Source organism: Passer domesticus, chromosome Z (genome assembly GCF_036417665.1).
Source record: "Passer domesticus isolate bPasDom1 chromosome Z, bPasDom1.hap1, whole genome shotgun sequence".
Classification (NCBI taxonomy): Eukaryota; Metazoa; Chordata; class Aves; order Passeriformes; family Passeridae; genus Passer; species Passer domesticus.
Window position 1 is genome coordinate 69,619,650 of NC_087512.1, and position 21,035 is coordinate 69,640,684.

At 44.1% G+C, this 21,035-nt stretch overlaps 1 protein-coding gene and 1 long non-coding RNA gene across 2 annotated transcripts in view; one reads left to right on the plus strand and one right to left on the minus strand.

Annotated features, from left to right (window-relative positions):
- The window catches only part of SNX30 (sorting nexin family member 30), a 49,238-nt gene extending 36,863 nt beyond the window's left edge, over positions 1 to 12,375 (minus strand). The window contains exon 1 of the mRNA XM_064404862.1: positions 12,081 to 12,375. Within this exon, the coding sequence (XP_064260932.1) occupies positions 12,081 to 12,242 (162 nt within the window). The 5' untranslated portion in view covers positions 12,243 to 12,375. The remainder of the gene's footprint in view (positions 1 to 12,080) is intronic.
- Positions 12,376 to 13,034: 659 nt separating this feature from the next.
- On the plus strand, positions 13,035 to 15,223 carry LOC135290847 (uncharacterized). Its single transcript, XR_010353653.1, has 2 exons — positions 13,035 to 13,393; positions 13,990 to 15,223. It is a non-coding gene; the product is annotated as an uncharacterized LOC135290847 (long non-coding RNA).
- The last annotated feature ends 5,812 nt before the right edge of the window (positions 15,224 to 21,035 follow it).

Genomic DNA, 21,035 nt, shown 5'->3' on the forward strand with positions numbered 1-21,035 from the left:
TTGTATAGGTCAGCTCCATGTAGAAAGAAAAAGCACTTCTGCATCCTCCAGTACACCTAGATTAGCTCATCTCTGTACAGTATTCTATTAGAAGACCTACCTGTTCAGCGAAATTTCAGTCTACACAAGACTGTTATTCAATGCCAGCTAGATACAGAACAACAGAAGAAAATGTATTTACTTCCCTTTATGTATGTTCAGTTTCCTTCTCTATCAGGCAGCAGCATCAGATTTTGTTTATTAGAGGTCACTTCTGTTTCTTCACATGTCTGAGATAGTGCATGTCCCAGACTCTTGCATTTGCTTTTCAGCAGTTAATTAAAGGCACCAAAGTGGGCATATAGAGTGCAGAGAAGGGAGAATGCTGTGGACACAGAAGGGATGGAAAGAACAAGGCAGTCATGCTCAACTGGGTTTAAAAAAAATTTAAAAATCCCCACAGTTAAATGCCAAAAACCCTGCTCATCTCCAGGAAGAAGAACCATGTTCCTACACTGATCCACAAATAAGGCAGTGCTAAGTTTTGTTTGACAAAAACTGAAAAACTGTGACAATCAATTTCTAGTCTAGACCTACCGTCCTGCAAAAGGGTAAGTGGTTACATGTGTTAGGTCCTGATATCCTTCTCCAGTAACAGGAAGGGATGGTACAGTTTATGTGGATGTACTCACAAGGAACAAGATGACACTTTCCAAAGAGGCCAGTGGTTTCCATTAATAATAATCTAAAGTCAGACTGTAAGGTTGAGGCCATTTTAAGAGCAATACAGAGTAAGAACAAATTAGAAGGAATTCCTCTTGCCCTTAATAAGTGCCAGTAGAGGAGAAACAATGATGAGCTGCTGAGGAGCCAGGCCAAATTTAAACTTCTTAGCTGTGAAGGGTATTATGAACTGGGTCTGTGGGCTCTGCAGGGTCAGGCAAAAAGCACCCAATTTAAAAGGGCCATACCTCATCTCTAAAGTTTCAGCAGTACAACTGGTATTTTGCTCATATAACCAAAAATATACTAGATAAGGACTACACCAATTTGCCCTCAGAATATTTTAAATAAGCATCCAAGAAGTACAACATGCTGCCAAGCCATGAGTCTGGTGACTTTGCTATGGTGTTCATCATTTGAACTACAATTTCTGCTCTGTAGGTCAGAATTGGCTAGAGACACGCGCCTCAGCATCCCTGGAAAAAAACTGAATTTAAGATACAACAGCTAAGCATGATGGCCTGCAGTTTGGCACCACTCAAGGCCTGGGAGTATTCTTGCTTATACAGGTATCATGCTAGGAATAGTGCTTCTTTGCATTTCAGCTGGACAGAGAAACACTGAAAACAAGCTTCATTGAGGCACCACATGGTTGACACAAGCATTTTCCAAACCTTCTCACCTAGGTCATGGGATTCACACCTTGTTTCTGAGGTTAACAGCCAAATTTCATAGAATGGATTATTTCACTTTGTGGTTTGTTTTCTAATAAATCATCCCAGCTAAGCTAAACAGAATAAGAATGTGGGCACAGAAACATTCTGCCAAACAGCATTTTCAGCAAGAGCTATAAGTTATCTCCTACCTCTGTTGCTAAAGTCTTTAGGGACAGAGCTACAGTACAATTGGTTTCAGCACTCCTGTGCACCAGGGCAAAAGAAAGTGTCAAAAGAAAGTGTCAAGTACCACATAAGACTATCTGTTCATACAGTCAGTCCAGCTGTAAGTCTGTCTTCTCACAGCCCATAAAAACCAGGCTTCTTTCTGTAGTCTGGAAGGGGAACTGTGCACTCTAAACCTAAATATGGTTCAGGTTAGACTCCGAAAATCAGGAATGTGAGTGGTATCTCACAGATGTTTTACAACAGTTTACAACAGTTAAGACAAGACTTTCAATACTAGTAATAAGCCATGTTACTGTGCTGCTTTGTGCATGAAAGGCCAAACGCCTTTGGAGGACAGGCATCTGGAAGAGGAAATGGGTTATTATCCACAGCAGACATTAATAAGGCAAAATGTAAGAGTATAATACACATTTTGAACTTACTAACTGCCATGAAGCTGACACGTACACCCCCCAAATCCTTTGGACAGGAAATAAAGTGTAAGGAGTAACTGCTGGATTGCCATAGCTTTCTTACTGAGGTAAATGTCAAGAGGTACTTTAACACATCCACAGGATGAGCTATTCTCTTGAAATAAGAAGTTTCAGATACAAGGTTAGCTCTCACATCTGTTTTTAGAGGACTTGAGTCCTTGCAGAAGGCTGAATCTGTCTTCCTAAGTAAGCTGCCATGCTGGAAACTGTGCAGAATGATTAGTTCAGTTGTGTTTAATCTGCAGAAAGTAGTATAAAAGTGCTTATGACCTGATGAGAAGCAAGAGAGGTTAAGATTTGGGCAGACTTGGATGCTCCTTTAAAAGAGCTAGAGGTTCTTTCATCTTTCTATGGTTCTCAGTAGTAGGCAACAGATACCAATTCCTGTCTATCTTCAGAGCTCAAGGGCCTCCACAAATGGCAGAGCTACATGTCCTTAGGAACTTCAGAAAATAACGGAATTTATGAACTCTAGCTCTGTTAAGTTCCATGTCTGTAGGAAAGGATTTAGTTCCAGTAATATTGTTTGTTACATGGATTCTGTAGTAGTGTGCACAAAAACACTATAAACCATTTCAACATGTTAAAGAGCACCCTGTCAACAAACAAGGCTAATGCGCCCTGTGTTTTGTTTAAACCTTCATTTTCAGAAGCTGAGTGATGACCTTCTAAATAGCAAAGCAGCAGCCAGGATTTCAGACCATGAGCAGGAAAACTTGAATCCTGCATATGACTAGGAATCATTCCCAATCCAAGAAACCACATTTATATCTGATTACAGATGGAACAGTTTATTAAGCTTGTCCAAAAGAAACTGCCTTCTCCTAGAGACAGTTTTGTGTTAAAGCTCTGCAGACATACTTCATGCAGAAGTTTGGGGTTTTCTCTTCACTCTCTAGAAGCAGATTTAGTTACATCTGTTATCTAGCTACCCAGTGTCACCAAACTGTTCATTTGGCTTTTGAGAGTAAACAGTAATATGCTAGGGTTTTTCAATGTGAACAGATGCAAAGGATTGTGGAGAAACAGGGAAGAAATAAAAGGGAAAGATATAAGAGGGGTGGAAAGCACTGTAGTATCCTGGTGACTTTCATTTAAACAAGAAAGAATATGCATACAGTACAATGTGGGTTCCTCATGCTCTCTGTTTCAGATGAGTTGCATTAGTTTTCCTCACACAGACCAGTGAAGATTTTGTAAGAGCAAGTCAGACTGACAAGGTATCACTGTGCAAGTAACAGAGGCCAGAAGCAAAGATACTTAGAGGGGAGAATTTATGTTTACATCTCATGCCCTGGAAGAGCTGGACGAGTGTAGTCCTGGAGAAGCTCTCAGTTTATGCAGGTGGAATTTAAGCGATATCCCTCTATCACATTTGCTGATATACAAGACATTTTCCAACAGAAAGGCATTTGCTTTCAAAAGGATAAAATAAACAAAGTGCTTATCTGTGGGAAGAAAGAAAAAACAACGTTAAACCAAAATCCATACAGCATGACCACTTCAGTTGCTGCTTTGAGGAGAAAAACTGAGGAAAAATAGTATTTCTTCACAGTAAGAAAATTATCTGTAGAGTCTGATGGACTTTTGTATTGGTTTTGCACAGCCTGGTGTCTGGTAGCATGGGGGGCACAGAGGTGGCTTCTGGAGAAGCTGCTGGAAGCTTCCACAGTGTCCAGCAGAGCCAATCCCTGACAGCTCTGAAGACAGACATGCTGCTGGCCAAAACTACAGAGGTTGGTAATGCCTCTCTAACAACATATTTAAGAATAAAATCAAAATAAAGGGCTCACAGTTTTTCTTCTAGTCACAGAAGAGAAGCAGGTAAGAGCAGGTTAAGGGAAACAACACCGAGACACCATGGTCATTGGAGAAGGAGGGGGAGGAGGTGCTCCAGGCAGCGGAGCAGAGATTCCTCTGCAGGCCATGGTGAGATCATGGTGAAGCAGCTGTGCCCCTGCAGCCATGGGGATCCATGGGGGATACAGAGATCCACCCACAGCCCGTGGGGATCTATGGGGGATGCAGAGATCCACCCACAGCCCGTGGGGATCTATGGGGGATGCAGAGATCCACCCACAGCCCGTGGGGATCCATGGGGGATGCAGAGATCCACCCACAGCCCGTGGGGATCCATGGGGGATGCAGAGATCCACCCACAGCCCGTGGGGATCCATGGGGGATGCAGAGATCCACCCACAGCCCGTGGGGATCCATGGGGGATGCAGAGATCCACCCACAGCCCGTGGGGGAGGTGCCCATGACCAGAGCAGGTGGAAGCCTGGAGGAGGCTGTGATCCAGCGGGAGAAAAGGGTCCCTGTTCCAGGCTGGAGCAGCCTGTCCTTGGAGGACTGCACCCCGTGGAAAAAGTGACCCAGCACTTTTGGGAGCAGTTTGGGGAGGACTGCCTGCCCATGGGGGGAGCTCACATTGCAGCAGGTGTGGTATGGCTGCTGCTCGTGAGAGTGGACCCATGGTGGAGAAGTTCATGGGAGACACCACGAGTGACAGGCCTCCAGCTAGAGCCTGTGTCACTGATTATGACTCTGGAATCTGCTGTTTAGCTGGCTCTCAATCCATCTCCCTGTCCACTCATTCAGTCCACTCTCCCTAAGCTTGCTTATGAGGATGTTTTAAGAGACAGTGCTGGAAGCCTTTCCGAAGAAAACAGCCACTGCTCATCCATCCAACATGTAGCTGTTTCTTCACAGCCAGCAATCAGATTGGTCAACCATGATTTACCTTTAGTGAATCCACACTGACTACTCCTGATCACCTTCTCATCCTCTCTGTGGATAAAGATGGCTACCAGAATCCATTGTTCCATCACCCTTCCAGTGACTCAGGTGAGGCTGAGTAGTCAGTAGTTCCCTCTGGATCTCCCCTCCTGCCCTTTCTGAACACCATTTAAGCTGGACTGGCAATGGAAATGATAACTCATTAAAATAATTACAGCTTACTAGAGTTTTTTTTCCATCTTCAACTGGTAGTTGAACTGATAGCAACTGGTAGCTAGTAGCTACCTTGCTGTCAGTTATCAGAACTTCTTAGTAACTGGAAAGAAACTGTTCCCCCTTGTTTTTCAGTAATTCATTAAGAGTAACTTTACACAGATTTCACTTCACAGTAACACATGCCATGTTGGAGTTCAGACCTTTTTTCACCATTACAGCCTGATGATGCAAGCAGTTTTCCCCAGCCACAAGATCTTGGAAATTTCAGCTGCACCAGCATCTAGGCTCAGGCAGTCAACTCAGTCACAACTTAAAGCGTCAGTACAGTTCAGCATTTAAGATCTTGCTCACGGTCCACAGAGCACAAGCCTCAGCAAAGTTATTTCTGAGAAATACATAAGACAAAATGCCATTTTTAATTGACTTATTAGAAGTCTTCCATAGACTGAAAGCACATGCAAGTTACAATCTCAAATACGCATTTCAGGTGTGGCAAGTAGATTTTCTTGCAATGGCACTAACTCCACTGCACCAAAAGAGCTTCCTGCCTTGTCTCCTGACCTACTTTACAAGGAGCAGTCTTCCAGCTCAGTCTGGAGCAGACTGGCTCATGTGACAGCCAGACCATCTGTTTAAGATACCAAAAAGAGTACACCACTATGCTAGAAGACACCAGGACAACAGTTTCCACATAAATCTAGGAACCAAGGTCTCCCAGATAGGCATGTCAATAGCAAATCTTTGTTCTTTATTCTCTGCGCCTCCCAACATTAATTACAGGGATATGCTTCCTGAGGCACCGATAATAGGAGGAGGACCCCATACAACCATAATAAGAGAACTTCGTTATCGAAGTGGTTATCCCTTCCTATCCATTAATGAGCTCAGAAAGCATTCAGCTACTTGGGTAAGTTTAAGGCACTCCAGCATGGGCAGCTCTGAGGATTCCTCACCACCAAGCATAACTTTTTCCACCATGGCTGATAAGTTACTCCAAGACTCATCCTTCTGAAACCTGTCCGAAGAACCAAGTTCCTCTGTGTATGCTCTGAATATGTTCCCAATACTCTATCTCATTATGCATGAAGCAATCCTGTTGAAAAGATTATGAAAACTGAGCAATGCTGAATTCAACCTCAAAGTATACACCCTCCCTCCATTAAGTTTAAGTAAGAACCACAAAGTAATAATACTGTTGTACAGTAAAAGCTATGTTTAGCTTTACCAGGAGAGATTGAAAAAGTAATGGTACTAAAATAGTTATGCTGATTCAAGTGTTTGGTCCAACTTGCTAGCTATCCTTCATCTTGTTCAAGAAAGAAATGAACTGCCTATTCAAGAAACTTGCTGTAGTTGTTTAATAGAGACCACTGAGTTTTACAACAGTACTACAGCATCTAAGGTGGAAAATACCATGAAAGTACCCTTTCCCATTTCTAAACATGAAGGCAACTGTTAAGAAAGAGCACCTTCATTAAAGACCTAAACAATGGAACAGGGCACATCCTCAGCAAGTGTACTGAGAGTACACAACTGTATAGAATCCTTGATCAGATGTCTGTGCTGTCATTCAGGAAGACCTCCAGAGGCTGGAGAAATGGGCTGTGGAATAGCTCAAAAGATTCAATATGAGGAAACGCAAAGTCCTGCACAGCCAGGAGCAAATCCATGCAGCAGTGTGTGCTGGAGGCTGATTGACTGAAAAGCAGTTTGGATGGGGAATGAAAGAAAAAACCCATAGACAGCAATGGAAAAATTGACCAAGAGCCAGCAACATGCCTCAAGGCAAAGAAGGCAAACAGCCTAGAGATAATAATGCTCAGGGAATCTTATCAATAAGGATAAATATTTGATGGAACCACGTACAGAAGGAAGTAACAAACCCTTTTTAGTGCAAATTGAAATACTGGAAGTTTCACTTAAACATGAGAAAGTTAGTTTACTTTGTGGGTGAATGGACGCAGGAACAGGATGCCCAGAGAGCTGCTCAAAAAACAACTTCACAGCATCCTGGGCAGCCTGGCCTATATGAGCCAAAAGGTTGGACAAGACAATATGCAGAAGTGACTTCTAGCCTCAACTTCCCTGTGACTGTCATTTTTGCATCCTGTAGACAGGAGCAGAGATCAACCTATCCATACTGACACTGTTTCCCAAGTTCACCAACTTCAGTTTGACTTTCTACAGTCTTCAAGTCTCTCCCACAACTGAGAATTTACCTCCAGCTTCCTTTAAGAACAATACATGGTGCCAGTCTAAGTTCTCATCTAGTCAGAGAATGAAGAAGTTTGTAGAAGCTCATGCAGATATATTTTAAGTTTTCAGATTATACTGCAAACTGGTTTCATCTGTAGGTGGATAACGTTAAGAGCAATAATTATAAAATAGCAACCAAGGAGGCTGGAAGTAGAGCTTCAAACTCCCAGTATATTTTTTGGAATTGGAGAGGTGCCAGACTCCCTTTTAGAGTAAGTGCTATGTAACACCACTCCAGCAAACACCAAGTATATTTGATCAGGTGCTAATAAGAAGTCTAGGAATTCACCAGGGTGGTAACTTGGAAGCAGAGGAGCATGCAAACAATAGTTTTCAGTTAGTAACCAGAAGTTTGCAGTAGGAGTTTTAAAGTCCATCTCCATGAAGTAGCAAATTCAAGGCATGCATTCACTGCAAGCCTGGTATTCCACATCAGCTCTGGTATCTGCTTGATACAGTGCCTGTAGAACAGCCTTGAAGCTCCCATCAGCTGTACAGACTTAACTGAGGCAAAAACAAGGTAGGCAGAGCTTCCAAGAATAAAAGCTGAAAAAGTTACAGGTAGCTGGCCACAAGTACAGTAACAGCAGTCAGAAATGTCTGAAAAAGGACAAAGAAGCCTGAGTCCTAGGACAGGTGGGATATGAAATGTTTTGGAGTTCTTGGCAAGAAACCAGTGATGTGAATCATCACAGCTCAGACAGCTGCCAGTCTCAAGGCAGGCCACAGAAACTATAGCCAACACCACCATGTTAGGAAGATACTCTTAGAGTATACAATTGTAGAGGGACCACAGCTAGATGACAGCGGAACTAAGCCATACAGAATGCTTCCTTTCTAACTTTGCACAGCTTGGCACTTCCAGACCTTACCAGCAGCCTACTAAATCTGCACAGCCTCAAAGGGGCTGAATACAAGTCTTCATGAAGCAAAATATCTTCTACTTCTCACCTCTGCCCTAAACTCAGTAACCTATTAATACTGCCTTTTCTCCTTATTGTCAAAGGACTTGTCCTCTGTGCATAGAGCAGATCTGCTACTGAAAGTGACAAACTTGAGCACTGTAGTCAAGTAGTCATGCGCAAGCAGAACTTCCTTCTTTTTTAAAAAAGAAAAGGCAGAGAGAAATCCAGACACTTCCTCATGTCTTGCCCTCCTCAGCAGTGGATCTGCTCTAAAAACAAGATCTCAATTAGTTTGTATGCGTTCCAAAAGCTAAACCAGCAAGGCCTCAGTTTTACAACTAATTCTACAACTAACTCTGCCATGCAACTTGAGGAACTGTTTTCTTCTGCATGTTTCTCCTCTCACCTGATGTTAAAAAACCCCAACCAAATAAAAGGAAAAAGAACCAAAACACAAGAAACATGGTAGCACTCAGGTTCAACTTTAGCTGTCTCTTTATCTGAAAGCTATCAAGGGTGAAGGGAGAATAAACTCAAAGACACTCATGGTGCTCAGGCATCAAGACAGTACTTTAAGCAATTAGATTTCAGGGGAACAGAAAGATCTTTACAGAAATACATGGCAAATATATAAATGCTTTAGAAACAAGAATCTACAACTCAAGTGTTTCATGTCTCCTGCAGCATGATTGTAAAAGTCAAGTACTTTGCTAAAATGTCCTTTTCATTTAAGAGATAAGATGCAGTCAAAGTCAAGATGTCCTGGTTTCTAAAACTACTGTCCATTACGAGTCAGGATAAAGAGACTACAGTTCTGCAGCCCTCTTCCTAACCTTCAGAAAACTCGAGACTAGTCTAGTTAGATGGCCTCAGTAAACAGCACAAAAGATTTTCAGTAAACAGCACAAAAGATTTTCCTTCCCTTTCCAATTACCTACTGCTCTAGTAGCATTAGCCACTGTTCTTGAACAGCAACCTAAGGTTTATGAGACATTAAAGAAAGTTACACAGGATCTGAAATACTACATTATTTGCACATTTGAATCAAAATCCAAAAGGAGACACAGAGGCAGATGTTCCTGTCCCCCAGGTTTTTCTGACTCAGGATAAAGTAGTGTTCTTTCTCAATGGATCAAAAAAAAAGTAATAAAAACATGCTTTAAAGAATACAAAGCAGTGATGGCAGAGGTTCAGCCACTTCTATGCTATACATCAATGGCAATAAAAATTGAAGCACTTTATTGGCAGAAAACCTCCCTTTACTCCCTTTGCTTTCTCCACTAAGAGGATTTCAGTCTTAGGTACTTGTAGCTTGCAGCATATATTAGAAAGTATTTGCTCAAAGAAAACATGAGGAACTCAGAAAAAGCAAATTATCCACTTCATGGTGATGGGACAGCTATTTTCACAAGCCCTCTAACCAAAGTGATATCCTAGTACATGTCTGAATATGGACAGAATCTGACTGAAAACACCTTGGTACTGCAGAAATTTTGTTCCAAGCCTCCTGTTTCAATCTCCACCAGATTCTCCCAAAAGACCAGAGAGAAGATTAGAATAGCTCCTACTCAAGTATGAATAAATAACTAATGCAGAGCTTTAAGCCTAAGTCAGACTGAATGCTGACTGCCCTTTTTTACTCAGCTATTGAAGTTACTCAGCACTATTAGTTGATTAATGAACCAGTCTCTCAAAAGATTAATAATCCACCATCAGAAATTAAGATTTTTAAGATTAACACTAGAAGTGTCCAAGGCCAGGCTGGATGGAGCTCTGAGCAATCTGATGTAGTGAGAGGTCCCTGTCCACAGCAGAGAGGTTGGACTAGATCATCTTTGAGCTCCCAAACCATTCCACGATTCTGAGACTGAGACATACTAACCACCCAAAAGTGGTTTTACCTGTTTATTTCCACTTACCCTACTCCCTCTGTAGACTACTTAATACTCAGGGCAGGCATTGCCTTAAAGCTAGTAACACCTGTTTATTGAATTTTTTTTTTTCTGAGATGAAAAAGAAGTTACTACATTTTTTTCTTGCCAGTGTGTGAAATATTAAGCTGAAGAAGGGACATCCCATACAGAGCAAAGCTATTGATCTCCATCCATCAAGAGGATAAGACATATGGCTTTTTCTGCTAATTCAGCTAGAAGGAAAAAAATCATATTCTCTTCCTACTGGATATGCTTTTACTCTGCAAGGATCACAGTCTAGTACCATTTCCAGGTCAAGCACAGAACTGCACTCAAGTCTAAACATCACTTACCACGGCCACTTTTGCTCTGCCTGTTAGAGTATTTCTGTGCTGCCAAGCGCCTGCAACAGAATGGTACTACATACAGGGAACAGGAAGGTGGATTTCCTTTCTATTGCTGATAGAAAAACTGGGCAAGAACTTTCCCACTTATGAGAAGTTAGCTGATCACAGCCTAAAGCTAGAGTTATTTCTGCCTCCAGGTTGTCAGGAATACCGATACACTTCTCAAAACCTCAAAGAAGTAAAGCAGAGAGAAGCTTGCTTGCACTCCAAAAGCAAAGAAGTTCTTTAATACAACTGAGGAAAGACACTATAGGGTGCAAGATACTCCTCATAACTCCTTCTCAGCAGCTATACAGCAGTGTGGACGGACCGTGCCAACAGCTGCAGCTTCTCAGCTGCAAGGTTTGCGAAGGCAGCTGCCAATTTCTATTGCTACAGGTTTGCCAGACAGCAACCCAGTTAGATGATTAAACCATCTATCACAGACAAAAGCCTCCACAATTTCTACCCCTGCCGTAGTCACATCCCCTTTTCTCCGCAAGTCATCAACTGACTGATTTGTTAGATGAAGGCCTAAGTTCTTGAAGAGAAGATAAACCTTGCTTCTCACAAGAGCAACAGTGGGCAAATGTTCAAGAAGAGGACTCCTTACATGGGCAGAAAGAAGTGCTGAATCCCTACATCACAGCTGCACAGAGCAGATGGTGAAATATGGAAGAGGCCAGGCTACCTTGACTCACTCTCCTGTAGCATGGGAGTGTATTGGGCCAGATACTGCTGACAGCCTCAAGGCTTTTGGAGCCTAAGGGATCCATCCTACCCAGAAGCAGCTCCATATTCCCCAGGACAACGGCCACAGAAGAAGCACTTCTTGACACCAGCAACTCAGTAATAATACCTTGCATGCACGAACCAGCTGTGCCAGAACAGCATTTAAACCCACGTCATCCCTTGCAGTTCTTGCTCCCAGGAAATCCTACATTAAAAATTTCAGGAAGACTTGTCTACAAGGATACTAAGTCCTTGCAAGAGCAGCTAATGTATTGGCAGTGCTGTACTACCACTACCGAATTATTACCACGAGAAAGGCACTTCACAGAGTTTGCTAGTGTCCTGTGAACATATGCCAGAGCTAGGGAAAGGAAAACAAACATAGATATTCCTGCAGAACACCGTATCTGTATTAGTGCAGGGAAGAAGCGAGCAGGAGTTCAGCCTGGAAAGGACAACCACAAACAAGCTGATGATAAGGAAACCATGCCAGCTCCAAGCCTTCCGCGTGAGCACTACAGGAAGGAGACAGCAAAGGAGCTGCAGCAATGCCTGAAAAACTTACACCTATCTGCAGACATGAGCCACAGGAGATACAAAATAAAATCCTGCCTCTCGCAACCCTCCCGTGACAGCGCGACTACCAGTGTCCCAGCCGGTCCCCCGCATATCTTCTCCCCCTGGAGCCGCTCTGGGCTCTTGCAATGGATGTCAGCAGCGCCCAGGGCTTTATCCCACGACGAGACGAAGCCGGGAAAAGGGATGTGTCAGGGAAACACACATACACAGTCCCCGCTCTCCTTCAACACCAGAGGCCCCCTCAAATGCCGCAATCCCTTCCCCCGGGCCATACCTTGTCGGCGATGCTGCGGGGCAGGAGCAGGTCGGGGCTGGGGGTGAGCGCCGGCCCCATCTCCTCACTGCTGGACGTGGCCAGAGGATGCGGCATCTCCCGCAGCGACTTGGGCCCGGAGGACGGGAGGGGCTTAGGGGCGCTGGCCGCGCCGCCCGACATCGCGCCGGGGCTGGGCAGCGACCGAGGCAGGGAAGGAGGGAGCGGAGGCCGCGCCGCCTCGGCGAGAAGCTGCGGGGCCGCGGCCGGACCCTGCCCGCCACCGCCGCGATACGAGGAGGCGCAGGAGGCGGCGGCTGCGGCGACGACGGAGGAGGAGGAGCGAGCGCAGCATCCGCCTGCGCCGCCGCCCGCCCCTTTCCAAAGCGACACCCGCGCCACCTGCCGCCCCGCCCCGCCCGGCCCGCACGGCCGGGCACAGGCGCCGGCCCCGGCGCAGCGGCGCGGGCCGAGGCGGAGCGGCGGCCGGGGGAGGCGTCAGGCTTCGCGGAGCCCCGGGCGGGCCGCGGGAGGCAGCGGGTCTGATGGAGCCCCGGTGGGCCGGGCCGAGCCGAGCCGGGGCAGGCACCGCGCCACCGAGCAGCTCCGACGCTGACCCTGGACTGCGGCGGTGTTGCCCCACGCTGTCGAACAGCGGGTTAAGAGTCAGAAAAGCAATCATGCTCCTCGACTTTTCCAGGCTCGCCGACCTCAAACTACGCTCACGTTGGAAGGGGAGGTTGTAAATGGGCGTGTTGCGGTGCAGGACCGAGCCCAGCCGGGCTCAGGAGGGACAAGGCCCGGCCCCCGGGACTCCCTCACGGTGGGAGTGCACCGGATACACTGAGAGATGTCTTGCCTGCAAGGCTTGCATAGAAACATCCTTTCACTGATGCCATGTGTCCGCTTTTGCCGCAGAGATCTCACGTTGAGAAATCTCCCACTGTTGTAGAATGTTTGGTCCTGCTGAAATGACCTGAAAGATACATCAAGACCTCTAAAAGCAAGCCATTCAAATCCATCTAATAGCGTGTAATCCATTACAAAAATTCAGTGATCTATCCACATTTAACAGCATGGAAGAAGTGTTCATGTTGGTAGAATAACCAATAAATAGAACAAAAATCATAGTCCTGGTCTAAGATGTTTCCTGAGCAGGTAAAGAAGCTAAATCTGGTGGATAAATTACTATTCCCCAAATAATTTGCTCAGCACTAATTAGACACCATAGAGTAACATGCTACTGGGGAAAGTGATGGATCACTGCAAGACTGTCACGATCCCTTCCAGCTACAGATAGATATATGAAGATAAACATACAGGTATATGACCAGGTAAGACTTGGTTGCTGTAAACATTTCACGTGTGTTCAACTTTCCTGGGGAGTAGAGACCACTGAAATCAAAAGGGCAGCACTAATACCTACAGCTGAGCTGCCAAGTTTTACAGGTGTCACTGCCAGGTGCCATGCAGCAGGACAAGCACGAGAGCACAATACTATGGACTGTTATTACAAAAAGAAAAAAAATTAATCCTTACTATAAATAACTACTTAATATTACATAATGTTTGAACTCCAGCAGACATCAAAAGTCCAAACCTAGTGCCACACCCTAGTGAGAAAGTGGCTGTGAAATATTCCTTGTTCATTACACTTCAGAAACACCAACTTATTTATCTGTCAGAAAAAGGAAGTAATACACATTAGTCAGCTTGGATACATGCATCCCAACTTTCTTTTAGACTATCCAAATCTTAAGTGGAAACTATTGTGATCAGCAGGCAGGTTTGTGTATCTGCACACTTTAATGAATTGGTTCCCTTCAGTTTTGTGACAGTCTGTATCTCAAAGGTTTATGACTTACTCTTTCTCTCTTTTCCCTTATGCATTGTCACCCATCTGTGTTTCCAACTCAATCCTTTTCCAAAGGAGGCCTGGTCAGGGACACCAACACCTTCTGATGCTTGGAAACCTGGGGCCATCGTAGCTCTGTGCAAGTACAAATGACCTTCTCCTCATTAAACCTTGGCTTAGTGGGCAGTGAGCTGAGCATAAGGTGGAAGCATTCTTGCAGCAAGGAAGATTGGTGGTATCCAGGCTGCCAAAAGAGCAGGCAGCACAAGCAGCAGATTGAGGGCAGGATTTATCAGACTCTGCTTGGCACTCACTAGACCTTATCAGAAATCCTGTGTTCAATTGTGGGACCTTTATACAAGATGCTGACAAACTGGACAAAGTTCAGAGAGGAGCACTGAGATGGTTGGTGACAATCTGCAAGCAGCAGCTGCAGGGCTGAGGCTTTTTGAGCCTGAAGCAGATAGCTTCAAGGGCAGTTAATTGCATCCTCCAGTATCCCATAGGAAAGGGGTGGAAAAGATGGAAGTGGATTACCACAGGAGACCATAGAGGAGGGCAAGAGGCAAAAGATAACTGAACAGGAAATTCCTGATGGATGTTAGGAACAGACTCTGAAGGTAAGTCAAGAGTCAGAGCAGGTTGGAGAGAGAGGTTGTGCAGTCCAGCCTTGGAAACTCTCAAGACAACCTGGCGCAATCTCACGTCTGACCTTCTTTCAAGCAAGAGATTGGACCAGAGACCTCCCTACATCCCTTCCAGCCGGAATAACTCAGTGCTGCTACAGAAGTCATTATGTTCAATTTCTGAGGTTCATATTAGCCTGTATACAAGGGTGAAGTTCCAAGCTCCAGAGATTCACTTACTGGTCTAGTTTCCTGTGATAGGGCAGTATATGCCTCTTTTTTTATTAATTACAATTATCTGTGTTACCTGTTTCTGCTATTTGATCATTTCATCTGACATAGAATACTTATAAACATTTCCAAATAACTAACTGGATTAGTATATGCAAAATGCAGGAATATTTGTGCACCTGTGAATACAAGTAAGCTGAAATCTGGTCAGAAAAAGTTCAGAAGACATTAGTGGAAGAGCTGTTATGCAAGAAAATTACAAACTTGCTGATCATTATTGTGATATTCCTAAATTCTGGATATGCAAGTTATGTTAAATTTCAGAATTCCAACACCATAGCATGCTATAAAGTCAAGCTGGCTAACTTGACATTAAGTCAACACTTAAATGTAATTTATGATAATAACGTGCTTTAAAAAAAAAATGGACAGGGTAAGTAATCTAGCTCTAACTGTCTTAATGACTAATAACAGATGCCTCTCGTCCTCTGATTTTGGTGAGTACCAAATATGCAAAGATTTGTACAGACAGCAATCTGGGTATAACAGTGATACATACCTGAGGTAGTAAATGCAAACTATGATACTGAGAGACGAGAAGACAGCCAAGCTGGATGGAGCTCTGAGTGACCTGGTCTAGTGGGAGGTTCCCTGCCCATGACAAGCGGGGTGGAACTGGATGATTTGTAGGTCCCTTCCAATCCAAACCATTCCATGTTCTATTAGAAGAGTTCAAAAATCATAAATCATACCTTAAAATAGATTAAACTTACTTTAAATTTATAATCTTAAAAATCTGCACAACTGTCTGGCCTTTGCTGTATTTTCTGCAGGTTTGTATCACAGACAAGGGTGGGGTTTTAGCTGCTTCTTCAGCTATAAGGGAAACCATTTCTATTTTTTTAACATGGAAGATGAGCATATTATGTAGTTGATTTCAAAAACTAGAATTTCAAAAAGAAGACAGAACACCGAATGTGAAATTAGAGTTAGGAACAAATTCCTGTACCTTGATTAGAAGTAGTCACACAATATGAACAGGGGCCATAAAGAACTCCAAACCTATTGTGCATGAAATTAAACAGAAAAAATAGATATAGCTGATTTCTTGTAGGAATTGTTTCCTATACACAAATAGGAACCTCTAAATGTGTCAGTATGTGATCATCTGGCTCCAACAGCAGGTTCAAGAGGCACCACCAAAAACTGAGGAAGGAAAGTGTCTATTTTTATAATACCAGCAGTGAAATAAACAAATGTCTTAATTCTGCTAGGAAGTGATGAATGATTAAAAACATGGTTATGTATCCTTCTCCACTGTAGTGGTTTAATTTTACAACCATAATATTTTCCGTGATGTTTATACTGATAATTTTCTTTTTGTTAAACATCAACCAAGCTATAACCATACAGCACATGAAACATGCAACCAGAATAAAATAGACAGTGAAAACCAAAATCAGTGGCAGGCTGAAAAGAAGCTGCTATTCAATGCCCACATCTTAACCCAAGTTAACTTGAAAAAACTGGCATGCTCTCCTAGCAAAATCATAGCTATTTATTATGTTTATATAATTTCAGCTCAGAAGCAGGATGAAACAGACAGGTGTAACACTAATTGGGCAAGAAGACAAATGGTCAGTTTGGGGACCAAGAATCTCACCAACTCAAGAAAAATGTCACCACTTTTACATGTTTTTTCTGTTACTATATGACTGAAATCAAAGTCCTGCAGGCGACCTCTTAGGATTGTTTACGAGGATGAACCAGGAGAGGAATGATCCACAGATGATGTACAGGAAAACCTATTTACAAATTTCAGGATAGCACCTATCTTGCACTGCTGTTCTGATCTGGAGTGCCGGTTATGCCAGTAATATTACCCAGGATGTGTTTATAATGGCAGATGGCTTTTCAAGTGCTCAGTGTGAGCCTGAGAAGGACTCTCATCTCTTAACATTCTTTTTCTAATGCATCTTTATCTTTTTGTCCAGATGAGACATAAAATGGCAAGAGGGTTTACAATGACTATCAGGAGGCTAAGTTCACATTGTATTTATTTACTAGACCAGACATGTAAAGCCCACCTGCTTTTCATCAAGTGTTCTATTTAAAGACAAAATTCTAGGATTTTCAATAGCATACTCCAGAAAGTACAAACAATAAGGTAGGCTTGAGGCCACAGAGATACTGGCAGGCTTGGCTGGTTTGACAGGTCAAGGGCACTAAAATTTTTTTTCCCTGTTGTCAACAGCTTCTCCTCAACTGCTTTGTCTTTTCCCCACTGTGGTCTACCTTGGCAAAGATAACATTTGTGTCTGGCTGCCCACAGGCACACAGGAAACTGCTATAGAACACCACCATTCCAGAAGACATAAAAAAACCCCAAAAAATCCAGCTATCTTTTCAAAAAGGGTCCTTCCTTCCATATGCTACTAGACCTTCATATCTTGTACAGCAGAGATTGGAGAGGGCAGGCTTTTGACTCCATCATGTTAAATCCTATGCACGTGCTCAGTAACTCTCTAGAGACAGGATCAGTTTCAAGTCATGAGCACACAACACCTGTGCATTCATGCACACACGTAAGATCATGCATAAGCTTTTCAAAAGCCTTCAAAGCTGTCAAGTTTTATGGGGGTGCCATAAACAGGATTGTGGGAACAAAGGACACTAGTGATATAAAGCGGAAGTCTGTGCTAAATGGCTATAAAATGAAAAATCAAAAATCCAGCTAGGGAGAAAGACTATAACTATGGATACAGTATATTTACACGACTGGCTATGGAAATCCCAATCAATCTAAAATGTTTAAATACTCTTTGAAGATGTATTTTGTTGGTTGAAGAGTTTTTTTTGTGACACACAGAATAAATAAAGGGAGTGTTTGAGATTGTATGTCTGACTAGCAGTGCTATATGGAAATAAAAACAGCATTCTGGAAGATCTTGGTTCAACCCAAGGAGACATCATGCACATATATTTTCACTTAGGGGGAAAAAGAACCCAACATGTAAATCACTATTCTCCCTCAGCCTATAGTGATTAGAACTAGTCATTCTGAAATCACAGAATCACTAGATTGAAAGAGACCATCAAGATCGCTGAAATCATTGAGTCCAACCCATGCCCTATACCTCAACTAGACCATGGCACCAAGTGCCACATGCAGGCTTTTTTTAAACACATCCCGGGATAGTGACTCCACCACCTCCCCGGGCAGACCATTCCAGTACTTACCACTCTTTCCATAAAAAACTTTTTCCTATTATCCAACCTATATTTCCTATGACACAGCTTAAGAGTCTGTCCTTTCGTTCTGTCAGTTGCTGCCTGGTAAAACAGACCAATCCCCACCTGACTACCACTTTTCAGAAACTGTAGAGTGATAAGGTCATCCGAGTCTCCTTTTCTCCAGGCTAAACAACCCCAGCTCCCTCAGTCGTTCCTCACAGGGCTTGTGTTCCAAGCCCCTCACCAGCCTTGTTGCTCTCCTCCGGATGCCCTCAAGTGTCTCAAGGTCCTTCCCAAACTGAGGGGCCCAGAACTGGACACAGCACTCAAGGTGCAGCCTCACCAGTGCCGAGTACAGGGGAAGGATGACCTCCCTGCTCCTGCTGGCCACACTATTCCTGATCCAGGCCAGGATGCCCTTGGCCTTCTTGGCCCCCTGGGCACACTGCTGGCTCATGTTCAGCCAGCCGTCAACCAGTACCCGCAGGTCCTTTTCCACCTGGGCAATGTCCAGCCACACTGTCCCCAGTCTGTAACCTGCAGGGGGTTGTTGTGGCCAAAATGCAGGACTCAGCACTTGGACTTATTAAACACCACCTTATTGGACTCTGCCCATCCATCCAACCATTCCAGATCTGTCTGCAGAGCGCTCCTACTGTCCAACAGGACGACACACGATGCCAGCTTAATGTTGTCTGCAAATGTACTAATGAAAGACTCAATCCTCTCATCCATGTCACCAAGAAAAATATTGAACAGAACTGGCCCCAGCACAGACCCCTGAGGGACACCTCTGGTGACTGGCCCCAGCTGGAAGCAGCACTGTTCACCACCACTCTGGGCCTGGCTATCCAGCCAGTTCCTAACCCAGAAAAGTGCTCTTGTCCAAGACTGGGCTGCAGCTTTTCCAGGAGTGTGCTGTGGGAGATGATGTCAAAGGCCAAAGGCTGAAGTCCAGATAGACAACAACCACAGCCTTTCCTGCATCCACCAGGTGCTTTACCTGGTCATAAAAGGAGATCAGGTTGGTCAAACATGACCAACCCCTCCTAAACCCATGCTGGCTGGGTCTGATACCCTGGCCACCTTGTAAGTGCTGCGTGATGACACTCAGTATAAATTGCTCCATTGCCTTACCTGGTACTGAGGTCAGGCTAACTGGCCTGTAATTACCAGGATCCTCCTTCCCACCCTTTTTGTGAATGGGGGTCACATTGGCCACCTTCCAGTCATCTGGAACCTCACCAGTGAACCAAGACTGTTGGTTAATGATGGAGAGTGGCTTCGCAAGCTCATCTGCCAGCTCCTTCATCACCCTGGGATGGATCCCATCTGGGCCCATGGATTTATGAACATCCAGTGGCTCAGCAGTTCTCTGACTGCCTCCTCCTGAATCACAGGGGGACCATTCTGTTCCCCGGCACCATCTACCAGCTCAGGAGGAGAGCTGTCCTGGGGACAAGCCATCTTCCCACTAAAGACTGAGGCAAAGAAGGCATTAAGCCCTTCCACCTTCTCCTCATCTGCAGTTACTCAGTTCCCTCTTGCATCCAGTAGAGAACAAAGGTTGGTCTTACCCTCCCTTTTGCCATTAATATATTTGTAAAAACATTTTTTATTATCCTTTACAAAAGTTACCAAATTAAGTTCAAATTGAGTTTGGCCTCTTTAATTTTTTTCCTACATGCTCTAGCAACCTCCTTAAATACTTCCTGAGGGACCTGACCCTCCTTCCAAAGACGATACGTCCTTTTTATTCCTAAGTTCCTTCAAAACCTCGTTGCCCATCCAGGCTGTGCATTTACCTCATCCACTATCTTAAGGCACCCAAGGACAGTCTGTTCCTGTGCCCCAGTATCTCTCTTGCTCTTTGAAGCACACCCACCTTTCCTGGACTCCTTTGTTTTTAAAAGCTGCTTCCCAAGGAACTCTCTAAGTCTCCTGAATAGGCCAAAGTCTCTCCTCAGAAGTCTAATGTAGAAGTTTTATTGATGTTCCTCCTCATTTCACCAAATATACAGAACTCTATAATTTCATGATCACTCTGCCCCAAGCAGCTTCCAACCACTACATCTCCCACCAGCCCGTCTCTATTTGAAAACAGCAAATCTAACATAGCCCCTTCCCTGGTGGGCTCACTCACCAGCTGCAACAAAAGTTATCCTCCACCCTCTAAGAACTTCCTGGACTGTCTCTGTTCTGCTGTATTAAGTTCCCAGCAGATGTCTGGTAGGTTGAAGTTACCTACAAGAACAAGGGCTGGTGATCCTGAAACATTTTCCATCTTATACAATATGTTGTCCACCTCTTCCTCCTGCTTGAGTGGACGACATCAGACTCCCTGCAGGATATCAGCCTTGTGGGCCCTCCCCTTAATTCTTACCCACAGGTATTCAGCTTCATCGTCAGCTTCATTAGTTTCGATACCCATGGCATGAAAAGCCTCCCTAATATAAAGGGCCACCCCCCCACCTCTTCTCCCTTTCCTGTCTCTTCTGAAGAGCTTGAGCCATCCAGTGCAGTGCTCCAGCCGTGTGAGTCATCCCACCACATTTCCTGGTTGCAATTTATATTCATTCAGAACTACTCAATTTAACACAGCTTTTGTTTATATAATGGGACACACAGCTCCCTTTACTCCAACATGATGAGAACAGCCAGCCAAAAACCAGCATTTAATGCCTGAAGGAAAACACGGCAAGATTTGTCAGGTAGTGTTCAAGAACGGCCTCCTTATAAAGTGAAGATTTTGTAATGGGTTTCCAAAAGACATGCTATAAATGCTTTATTTTACCTTTTTTATTTGCTTATGCTGAACAAAAAGGAGGAATTTCAGGCAAAAGTATTTCAACACATCGGAGATTAGACACCATTCCTTTAAGGGGTTGCACTTCTTCCTGTTTCTACAACCCAAGGAGAAATTAATTGATAATATATGGATGTGAAACTCCTCCCAAACCCAAGGGATCATTTGACTTGAGGCATGATCATGTTTTTGTAGAGATGCTCAAAGATACAGCTATGATCAAC